Here is a 12286-nt window from a genome sequence, read left to right as displayed (position 1 = left end):
CAAAGTTCAGTGGCAATAACCATCAGGACTGTTTCTAATGTTTGGTTCTCCTCTTTCTCCAGGCATGAGGCAGGGTCACACTTTCCTGTCCTCTGTGAATGTGGGTGTGGCTATTGAATGTGGGCATGGTCAGGTGATTTCCTTTGGCCAATGAAATGCGAATGCAAGTAATATTACTTTTAAATTTTGAATGCTAATTTCAAATTTTAATGTTTGGTCCTATCACTTTACGGTAAACTATAATCCTATTAGGACTCCAACTCTTTTCTTATTTGGCTACTGATATTGGTTTGATTTGCAAGTGAAAGCTCAAGGACCATCCTGTACACGGGTCTGGATGGGCCATGACTTTGAGGAACTTCAGTGGGCAAACATACACTGCTTTCAAAGCACTCCCTGCTTGGGGTTGGGTGATGCATGGAGTTTAAACAGCCATTAATTTTCAAAAATAGTGGTGCTGACCTTTAGGATTCTGATGAGTTGTACGAAATGAGATATTAGAACATAAACATAAAATAGTAGAAGTAAATCTCTATAAAAGTTCAAATTCCTTTCCTTTTAAGCCCATATGGATGGTGAGGGATGATACTGAATCCATTGAATTTTGTGCCCGATTGCTACTGAACTGGGCTGAATCTCTCAAGGAGAAGCAGAGAATAAAATAGTCCCCAAACAGACACTGTGTGTGTGTGTGCTTGTGCGTAGCTTGTTTTTCAGACTGGAAGAGACTCGACGACAGCACCAGCTGTCACACGGATACCTACTTGGTAGGGCTGCAGGTGTGCAAGGCCTTCAAGTGCGGCTTCCAGGTCGCAATGGAAACAGACTTCTCATCAGCGGCATAACTGCGCCAAACGCACTGAATGTGATATACGCGGGGACATAAGAAAGAAAAATAAAAGAGAGAAGAAGACAGAATGAAATAAAGGGCTATGTGTAAGTTGATATACATTAAGAATCTTTTCCTTAGGCCTGGTAAATGCCCAAATGGCAAGGACCACGTTGGCATTTTCAGCTGCCTATTAAACATATTCTGCAGCCCTGGCTGGCATAGCTCAGTGGATTGAGCATGGGCTGGGAACCAAAGTGTCCCAGGTTCGATTCCCAGCCAGGGTACATTCTTGGGTTGCAGGCCATAACCCCCAGCAACTGCACATTGATGTTTCTCTCTCTCTATCTCTCTCCCTTCCCTCTCTAAAAATAAATAAATAAAATATTTTAAAAAAAAGACACAGTGGGAATGCCCAGATCCCTGATGGCAGACTTCCCTTGAAAAACAAACAAACAAACAAACAAACAAACAAAAACATATTCTGCCACATCAAAACCACTCATACCAAAGGACAAAAGTCCTAAGTGTAACATGAAGCACTTTCTGCATTGGTTAGGGACAGACATGACATTACCTGAGGTACACCACCAACAGGCCTTCCAGGACCCGACTGCACACCTTTAATCACTATTTGATAAGATGGAGGCCAACCACTACTGAAAACCCACAATGCAACTAGTAAACTGACCAGTAAACTAGCGAGTAAACTAATGACCACCAGGGTATGTTGATGATTTAGTGAAATTCCATGAAGTTGAACTACATAACACTTCTAATGCTAAAAACAGAGAGAGTGATAACAGACAACAGGGCTAAACAAGATAGAGGAAAATGTCTCCTCAAGGAATATAACTGGAAAGCACTTGAGGATTTAATCCCATCATCCAGGAATATGTTCATAGCTCCCTGATGTGAAACAGAAGCACTGCCTACTTCGTATAATTATACCTGACCTATGTACTATGGAGTATTTCCATGTAATCCTCACAGACTGTGAATGAAGACCTTTTGTTTTGTAGATGAGGAAGTAAAGGCTCAGGTAAGATCAGAGGTTCACAGAGGCTGGCACCATCTCAGGTGGCCTGGCTCTGGGTTTTGGAGCCCTCCAGTGCCCTTCGCCGATGGCTCGCCGACTGTTGGGAAAGCGTCCCTCAGAACTGCCCATTGCCTGGACGTACTTTCTACTTAGATTTTGGCAAATTTCTTCCTTTGAGATAAGTCTGAAAACATTCCTAATGACCAAGTGTTTACTTCAAAACCCTAAGAGAAAATTTTTATTGTAATTCATGTGCCAAAGCATTCTATGTTACGTGGCAAAGTCATTTAAACAGGTCACATTCCTACTATACAACCATCATTCACAACTGGGAAACCTACAATGAAGACAGCAGTGACCTGGTAATGTTCCTTTTCCTGAGAAAATCACGGAATAAACGTGTGCTAGACAAAAAGTTAAAAGTCCACACAACCACTTCGGAAAACTGTTGGCAAGTAAACTGTTAAAGCTGAATGCATGCAGATGCTATGACACAGACACGCACTCCTGTGCATGTCCCAACAGGTATGTTTATACATGTTCATTAAAATACATGTAGTGTAATGCTGGCAACAACACTGTGCTTTATAAACTAAAGCTGGAAATGCTCAAACACCTACCAATGGTAGAAGAAATAGATATGTTGAGAATATTAATAATGGACTAGGACGCAGCACAAGTACACTAAAGCTGTGCTCTAGAATGTGGATGAACTTAACATGAATGATGGTGAGTGAGAGAAACGAGGCACAAAAGATTATATGCTCTGGATTCTGTTTCATAAAGTACAGAGAAACCCCTCAGGGGAAATCCATCTTTAAAAGGCAGTGCAGTGGCTTCCCCTGGGGGACAGTGATGGAGAAGGGGCACTGCAAGACCGCATTCTGCTTCTCACTCTAGGTGCTGGTTATCCACACAGCAGTGCGCAGTTCTCTCTCTCTTCCGTATGCACATTTTACTTCAATATCATGTGCAAGAAGTGATATTAAAAACTAAAAAAATATATAGGAGGACCTGAGGGTTTTTAAATATTATTAAGGAAGTTTTGTGATTGAAGCAGCATTTTTTGCCTAGAACCTTGCTTACATGGCCCATGCCGATTTATTCCACAAATCTATGAAAACTTATGCTAAGCATTTTGGCACATTATAGAGAATAAAGCAATTATCATTGTCTCAATGTTAATTTTTGCAAATATTGTATGGATACTAGAGTGTTCTAGAGTAATCAATAAAACACATAGATTTATTATTGCAGTTTCTTCTGTAGTGAGGCCCAAAGAATCTCCAATGCTGTGAAGGCATAGATGGATGCTTTAATTAAACAATTTCCATAGAAGGCAAATATACATAAACTCAGATAATCTGAAAGAAAGACTCATGTAGAACTGGAAGCATACAGCAGGTCAATGCCTTTTTAGATACCAGTGAAAAAATCCGCAACAATGCAGCAAAAAATGGGACCAGGACACCAATTGTCAACATTATAAAGAACTGGGGGCAGAAGAGGCCAATCTTAGAAAACTGAAGATCTTCACGATGAGACCGGGCTTCTTGCTCTTTTTCTATCAGGTTGGTCTCAGCAGCTCAGCTCTTATTCCTTAAATTGCTCCTTTCTTGCCCATGTCTTGTCAATGGGAGGTACAGGAGAAACCAGTGGAGGGTATCTCAGGGCTGATATCAGTTAATAGTCAAAACAAAAGTGGAAAGAATGGCTCTATTACTTTTATACTCTAACAACTTCATCTGGTCCTTAGCTCTCTCTCTTCTGGTAGCTGAAACTTAAAACCACAACCATAAGATCAACTAGCTGATGTTCCCATATTTCAAGCTAAAATCACATAGTAGTTAGCAAGAAAAAATAATGCCCCACAAAGATTTAGTAGCTTATATGGCACACATACTTCAAAAGATAAGTCAACAAGGAGCAAAATGAAAGCCAAATTTACCATTTATCAGGTGACCACAGTACGCAAGGCAGCCAAACAAATTCATAATTTGCTCTATAATTATAACTACAATGTCAGTATAATTAGGTTTTTAGGGAGGATTTAGTTTGTGTTGTCTGGAGTATTATAGTTATGGCGCATTTGACCCTTTCTAAAAATTTTAATTTCAGCTGACCATCCAAAGGTATAATTAACATGAAACTGATTATTTCCAGGGTACATAGTTTAAGATGCCAGAATACAGAAGATTCAGGATGAAAAACAGTAATCCTTTTCTCCACCTTGCTTCTCACTAATTTTTGTTCCTTAGATGCGACTGCTGTCAATTCTTACAGTTGTTGCTTCTATTTTTAAGAATCCTAATTTCCAAAGTGTCGCAGGTTCGATTCCCAGTCAGGGCACATGCCTGGGTTGCAGGCCATGGCCCCCGGCAACCGCACATTGATGTTTCTCTCTCTCTCTCTCTCTCTCTCCCTTCCCTCTCTAAAAATGAATAAATAAAAATCTTAAAAAATGTCTACTCTTAAAAAAAAAGATTCTTAAAAAAAAAAGAATCCTAATTCCTAAGGATTGTGCTCATACTTATGTGTATTGAGTTTTCAGTTTGAGGCACTATCAATTAACTTCTTTTTTAAAAATATATAATCTTTATTATATTTTGTTCCATTACCATTTAGTCTCCTTATACTCCCCTCCCCCCAGCAATCACCATCCTGTTGTCCATGTCCATGAGTCCTGTTTCTTTTTTGCTCAATGCCTCCACCCTCAAATCACCCATTTAAAAAAAAAAGATTTAATTTATTTTTAGATAGAGGGGAAGGGAGGGAGAAAGAGAGGGAGAAAAACATCAATGTGTGGTTGCTTCTTACTTGTGCACCCCCTACTGGGGACCTGGCCCACAACCCAGGCATGTGCCCTGACTGGGAATTGAACTGGTGGCCCTTTGGTTCACAGCCTGCACTCAATCCACTGAGCTACACCAGCCAGGGCTTGAAAGTTTGTATCTTTTTTATCCTGTTTCTTCCACCTTCCAGCCACTGGCCACTACTTTTTACTCTCTGATTCTAGGAGTTTAACTTAACAAAAAGGACTCTACATATAAGTGCTACCATGCAGTATGTGTCTTTTTCTGTCTGGCTATTTCACTCAGCATAATGCCCTCAGGACCCATCCATGTTGTTGCAGGATTTCCTTATTTTTCATGGTTAAATTTATATATATCCCACTATGAAAAATGGTATAAAGATTCCCCCAGAAATTCCTACTTCTGAAAACATATCCAGAGAAAATGAAAACAGGGCATCAAAGAGATATCTACACTTCTATGTTCATTGCAGCATTGGTTAAGACTAATACTCACAGTAGCTAAGACCTGGACCAAACTAAGTGTTCATCAGTGGACAAATGAGGAAAAATGAGACACACACACACACACACACACACACACACATACACACAGAGTAGCCTCTTTAGGAAGGGTAAATGGAAAGTAAAGTTTTCAGATCTTGCATGTCTAAAAATGTCTTTATGTTACTCTTACACTCAATAATTAGTTTGGCTGTGTATAGAATTCTACTTGGAAACCATTTTCTCTGCTCTGCTGTCTTTTAATTTTAGCGTTACTAATGAGGAAATCCAGCACTACTCTGATTCTTCATCCTTGGGATATGTCCTGCCCAGAAGGCACTTGATCCTAAGATCCTTCTTTTTTGTGAGTGTTCTGATATTTCGCTCTGATATCCTCAGTGTGAAGTTTTTCTTTTTTTAATCACAGGGCTGGGCACTTGGTGGGCCTGCTTATGGTGGCCACTCTGTTTCAGAGAATAATCATATGGTATTTCTTCGATGAATCCTCCCCTGAGTTTCTCTGCACTCTTTTTGAGGTACTCATGTCACTTGGGTATTTGGTCTCCTGAATGGGTCATCCAAGTTTTTTTGTCTTATTTTCCATCTCTGTGTTTTTATTCTATTTTCTAGAAGATTTTCACTACTTTATCTTTCCTATGTTTTATTTTCTTCTACTGTTATATTTCTTTACACCAGGATTCCCCACCCCCACCCCAAATCTGTTCTTATTTATGACTGAAGCACTAAAAAGATATATAAGCACTGTATAAGTGGTTTGAGTTTATTGACTGATGGCCTTCAAGGGAACTGGGTAAAAATGCAGTTATTTTACTAGTTAAAGTCAAAGTTTCTAGACAGATATTTTTCTCCTTGTGGGCCAGCTAGCTTCCTTATTGAAGCATTTTCTAATCTTTCTCTTTCATGAAAACAAGCCCATTTGCCAGCATTTATTTCTCACACTTTCACTTAATTGTCCTGTTTTGTTTCTAGTAAAGCATCTTAGCCCCACCCTGAACTGGCCCAGTCTTTCCGGAAACAAACCTCTAATATGTAACTGCTGCTGTAAAGAGAGGAGTAATGGATTCAAATTCAGACATTAGGGATTTGAGTCTTAAGCTCTTTCTAGGCTTGTCTCTAGGATCAAGTCACATAATGTATCAGAAAATTCTGCAAACTAAAAAGCACTTCATAAGTGTTAGGTATTATTAATAAAAGTTGTGACATTTGGGAAGCTATTCAAAACGTTGGTGAGGGCTCTTTCTTTTCCCAGACCACTCCACTTGAAATGAAGAGTTAATTTAAATGAATCATACAAACATATTGACGCAGTTAAATTTGCTGCAAGCTGCTGGGTGGGCTTTGCACTTTCCCCTAAAACCCTGAAATGCTGGTTAATTCAGTTGTCTCACTGCCCAAATGACAAAGCAATATGGGCATTTCAGTGCCCTTTTAGAAAGATAGTGGCTCTAGCTTAAAACAAATGAGATTGCTCTTGCTGTTGATGCTTGGCGTGTTTGGAAATCCAAGGCAGGTTTATTGGATAAGAAAATAAATGGATCAGCAAATGAAGTTTGCTTTTCAATCTAGTGCAACCTTACAAACAATCTCTATAATATATAATCAAGGTTTAAAGCCCTGAATTCTGGCTGAGGGTCAGCAACGAAGAACAGTGTGTACATTTAATAATTATACTATTATTCCCATGACTAATAAATAAATAAATTGCATCTGGATGGGGGAAACAATTGCTTTTTTAAATTCGTAGCTTCTCCTTTGATTATTGAAACTATGATTAGATTTTAAAGGTGTTCTTCAGTGTTTTAAGCCTTTCATTTTACAGTCTTATTTTTTTGTTCAGAACAACACGTGAGCTGAAGTTCTAAGTAAAGGAAAAAATTAATGATTTCACTTTATTGTTACTTATGTTCATACAATTCAGTTATTGGTCACAATATATTATGAAACCAAGTTCCATGAAATAAAATTCTAGATCTTCAGGGAAAACTGTTCAATTAGCCTCTTCTCCACCTTTTAGGGGTCACCTAAGGGGAAGGCCTTGCCTTGTGGCTATGGACACATAGCGTGTCTGTTCCAATGGTTTGCTCCTGGAGCACCAACCTATTTTCAAGTTCAATTGGAAACTGTTTTTGCCCATTTTAGTAGTTAGTAATGATAAGTGAGATTAGGAAAGTTCTCTATCAGTCTCCATAGCTGCCTTATGCAATGTGATAGCTAATGGCCACATATGGCTATCGAACACTTGAAATGTGATTAGTGCCACAGAGGAATTGACTTTCTCAATTTAAGTAGCCATGTACAGCTAGTGGCCACTACACCAGCAAGTGCAGCTCCATATCATCGCAAGGGATACATGCACAGATATTCCTCACAGGGCTCACTTTCCAACAGAATAACTAATATTCTAAGGTAGTTTTTGATATAGAGTCCTTTTTAAATAACTAGAAGTAGTAAAGATCTATACACAGAAGTGGTTGTATTTTGAATAGGTGCTGATTGGGAAAATATACAATAAAAAGCTAATAAATAAGTTAGTATGGGTTTTAAGTAGATTCGGTCTTTATTCACGAGCAAGTAGGCGAGGTGTATTTGAGGCGCGTCATTGGTCCCATACGTAGCCAGGGCATGGTGCCTGGCCTGGCTGGGTGCAAGTAACCCATGGAATAGCACTACATACACAGGTTGGGACTTAGAATTTTGTTCTGGAAATCAAAGGGTAAGAAAGAAATGAAAAGATAATTAAAAGATAAAAAATAGTATGGAGAAAAGTTCTTTAGAAGTATGGAAACACCCCTCCACCAGTTAAGAACCACCCAAGGACGGAAGGCTGTCAGCTCTGGGCCTCAGGGCAGCTGCTTGCACAATAGAGTGTGTGACACCTCTTTCATCATTTGGCTTCCGTTTTAAACTCCTGCTACTTGGAGATCTTTTCCTTCAAGGAAACAAAGTGTACATGATCTTTAGTGCTCTTTTAAAACTTGGAAATTAAAAAAAATGACTTTCAGTGGTTTGTATTAGAAGTCATGCCCAATGGTCCATTTCCTTGTCAATAGTTGCAGAATAGTTTGATTTAAAAACTGATATCCTGACTTAGTCATACAAAACAGATCTGTTTCATAATAGAAGTAGACCACGCTCACCCACTTCTCCCCCTTGCTCTGTTTCCTTTGGAGCTACTTCACACACTAACATGGCTACAGGTGAAGGCTGAGGGTAGGGTCCTGCAGTGGTTCTCCCACCCCACAACCCACCCGCTTAACCCTATGGTGTAAATGGAAACAATGAACAGTTACTACAGCATGACAACATGCCTCCTAGCAGCTCAGATCACCAGCCCAAACCCCCTTGGTCAGGAGCTCTGGATCTCCCACTCGCTTGTAGAAAGGGAGGAAACTGGATTGTATGGTCATTGTGTCCACAATTAAATATCAACTCCTCCTGTGAATCTATAGGGAAAGGTATTTTATGATTTTTAAACAACTTGGTTCTAGGATCGTGCTACTCCCGAAAGATGAGAATGGCAAATAGAGGAGTGTTCCTTTTAGTACTGAAGCAAATCCTGAGTTATAGACAAAAAAGAAAATGTTAAACAGCCTATATATTATGAGATAGCTTTCAAATAATATGTTTATGATTTCATGTTTCCAAACACCAATGCACTCCATAATCCCACCAGTTCTTAAAACAAGATAACTATTTCAAGTTAATGCTCTAGATGGCATTGAAAGTGATTCCACAGTGCTAAACCTTGACTGACATTGTAAATAAATACATTGTTCTGCAGATCAGTGGCATTCATCTGGCTAGAGGAAGTAATTGTAATGCAGGGAACAGTTCTGTGTTCTGCTCCATCACAGAACTGTTGATGATCAATTATATTTCACCGAGTAATTCGTAAGACATATTAGGTTATTCCAGGAGTAACATAGCTGCTAACCTCTGTGTGGCCTTGCTGACATGGCTAATTAACCTGAACAATGCATGGACCATTTCCTGAAAATATATATTGTTTTTCTTTTTAGGAGGGGACACTTGCTCAAACCCAAGACTGTACATTAAGTTCTAGCTTCATTTAAAAACAAAACAAAACAAAACAAAACAAAACAGTAGCTCCATGAAGCAATGACGCACAGAGATTAGAAAATGACCCGGGAAGCACATACGGAGACAGATGTTGCCATCCACCTATTACACTGACATTTACCTGAATGAGGTTGGCAGCGGGGTTCCTTCTTTTCTCAAAGTGTTTCTGGCGGTGCTGTTCTTGTACTTTTAATGCAAAACCTGAGCCAAGAATGCCCTGGACCAAAAATATAAAAACAGTACTTAAACTTTTTCAAAAGAACTGTTGCAGTTACAAAAAATTAAAAAGAAAGCTCTAAGATAAGTCTGAGAAAAGGCAAACAATCTGCAATTTGTCCATAAATACTGCTTACTAAAACAAACACTGTTTACTGCTGTAATAATACCAGTGGCCAATGGCAAGTTGTTGGGCAAGACCACCTAGGACCAACAACTTCTGTTCTTCAGTAACTCAACCAGGCACCACTGTTGGTTGCCACTGATGATATAGCAGGGGCACCATAATTACAAATAAAATGACCATTTAAAAATGTCTTTTGTATGGCCATCTCTATAACTTTTCCTTATGCTCAAATTAGAGTAAGTGGTCCCATCCAGGGATGGAACACAGAGGGCATAAACTCTGGTTTTGGACAGAGGTGGATTACAACCGGGAACTGTTCAAGTGTTGCTGCTGTCGGCATGGGAGTTTTTCTAGTATTTTGATGAAATGACTAAATTTTATATTTTCCATTTGTGAAATGGGGGGTGGGGAGAAAGTGCTTAAAATCTGTCCTAGTTTAGTCTTCACGATGCTAGAATTCTCCACCTACCAAAGTAAAGGGAAAGGGGGGAGGACAAGGTTTCCACTCTTTAGAAGGTGGTAAGTCTCAGCTGCATGAAAACTTGGCTAAGATATTTTGGGGTTCTAGAGAAACTTTAACTTTCTTTTTTTGAGGAGATGCAATTCTGAGCACACCTGTGACAATAAGTAGAGAATAAGTAATGTGATTACAGCAGTCCCCCCCGGTTGTTCACAGCGATACGTTCCAAGACCCTCAGTGGATACCTAAAACCACTCACTGATAGTACCGAACCTTTTATGTACTACATTTTTCCCTATACATACACACCTATGATAAAGTTTAACTTATCAATTAAGCACAGTAAGAGATTAACAATAGTAATAAAACAAAACAATTTTAACTATATGCTATAATATGTTATGTGAATGTGGCCTTCCTCTGTCTGATAACTGATTTGATAACAGGGTCAACTGCTCAGTGGCTCTTGGGTGGGTAGGGTTTACAGCGTGGCTGTGCTGGGCACAGTCCCAGGCGGGATGAAACACAAAGGCAGGAGACTTCCTCATGCTACTCAGAACAGTATGTGATTTAAAACTTATAAACTATTTATTTCTGGAATTTTCCATTTAATATTTTTCAATCAAGATTGACCATTGGTAACTAAAACCACAGAAAGTGAAACTGTGGATAAGGGGGTGGGGGGACTACTGTATGTTTAAAATACAGTTATATGCTAATACTATTTGCTATTAATGAACAATGATCAACTCCATTATTAATTAGGATAGATGACTGTATCACAAAATTAGAAACCACATCACCACAAAATTAGAAACCACATCACAGGTTCTGTTTTCCATCTCTTTTTCACAGACTGTCTCTTGCTAGGATCTGTGTCTCACGCACAGGCTGTGACTGCTCAAACTGAACGTAGAAAAGCCTGGACTGCACAGTCTTGTTTTTAGCTTTAAACATTTCCCTCTGTTTAGAGGTAAAAAAATGACCCACCATTTCCAATTCCAGATCGATGATAGTCAGTCTTCACTCTTATTTTTTTTTTCTGGCTATCTAAGGTCATTTAGGAAATATTTACTTATTTTCCTTTTAATGTCAATTTTCATGAAGTTTAAACAGGTGAGAGAATATGAAACATTAGAATTTATAGCACATGTTTATACTATGCATTATGTGAAAACCACTCATGGGGAGCATAATTCAGATTTTGTAGATATTGAATTAACAGCAATAGCTACCATTTTGAACCACTTGGTATGTAGATATGAGGTTTGGAGTTAAATCTCTTTTGAAAAATGAAGACAGGCCCTACATATCACAGATGTAGCATCTGCCAAACAAACTAAAATGTGCTGAAAATCATATTGGCACTGCTTAGAAATGTGTATTAGTTGATGGCAAATGTTTGCTACATAGCTCTTGCACCAGACTGTACATTATAATAGCTATTAAACCTGGTCTGCTTATCATCTCATTATGGCTCCATTCCAATTTTCTTCCACTTCTCTTAGTATACAGCATAGTGGGCCTAATGGGAAGTCTGCTAAGATAAAGTCTATTATGTATATATTAATGTAAGCTTATATATACCCGTATATAACTTACATATATATAAAATTCATGTTCCATCCCTTCAGATAGTGACACTAACTGATACAAATTCTTAGAAATTGAGTTTTATTTTAATCCAGTTTCTAAGATCACAGAACTTAAATTTTTAAGTTTTAGTGTTATGCCGAGAGGTACCACACACACAGCCAGTGGAAAGAAAACTTGTTTTGGTAAACGTTTGAAATATCTATCCCTGGTACCTCACAGATGAAATGAGCCTGATTTGTGCCTCACGCATGGCCAACAGGCTAGGCTGAAAGATGGAGAGCATCCCGGAGAGGAACAAGCCTGTCCCCGAAGGCAGTGCTGGGGAGCTGGGGCTGCCTCTGCCAGCTCCTTGGCCCTGGGATGCAGTGAGCCCCCGGGACAGGGCCCTCCCAGGGGAGCTTGGGAAGGGTGACCTGTATGGCTCTGTGATGTGCAGCAGAGTCCTTCTGCTTTCAGGGAAAGATGGGAAAAGGCTCCTCTCTTTCCTGGTCCTCAGGTTTCCTGGGTGGGAGAAACCCCAAACAGTGGTGGCCAATAGCCTACGTCTCACTTCCTTAGCAAAGTGCCAATGCACTGTCCTAAATCTCAATCCAACAGTGTGTTGGCTGGTGGCTGTACAAGAT

General features: G+C 39.3%; 1 protein-coding gene across 3 annotated transcripts in view; it reads right to left on the bottom strand.

Annotated features, from left to right (window-relative positions):
- KCNQ5 (potassium voltage-gated channel subfamily Q member 5) overlaps nucleotides 1-12286 on the bottom strand; it is a 503899-nt gene that overhangs the window by 71341 nt on the left and 420272 nt on the right. For all 3 annotated transcript variants that reach the window (XM_028509310.2, XM_028509311.2, XM_028509313.2), the window contains exons 7-8: nucleotides 9386-9481; nucleotides 765-859 (exon numbers count right to left, since the gene is read on the bottom strand). In XM_028509310.2, the coding sequence (XP_028365111.1) occupies nucleotides 765-859; nucleotides 9386-9481 (191 nt within the window). The remainder of the gene's footprint in view (nucleotides 1-764; nucleotides 860-9385; nucleotides 9482-12286) is intronic.

This window comes from Phyllostomus discolor, chromosome 4 (assembly GCF_004126475.2).
Source record: "Phyllostomus discolor isolate MPI-MPIP mPhyDis1 chromosome 4, mPhyDis1.pri.v3, whole genome shotgun sequence".
Lineage (NCBI taxonomy): Eukaryota > Metazoa > Chordata > Mammalia > Chiroptera > Phyllostomidae > Phyllostomus > Phyllostomus discolor.
Note: the sequence above shows the minus strand (reverse complement) of the source record. Positions and strands in the feature narration are given on the sequence as shown.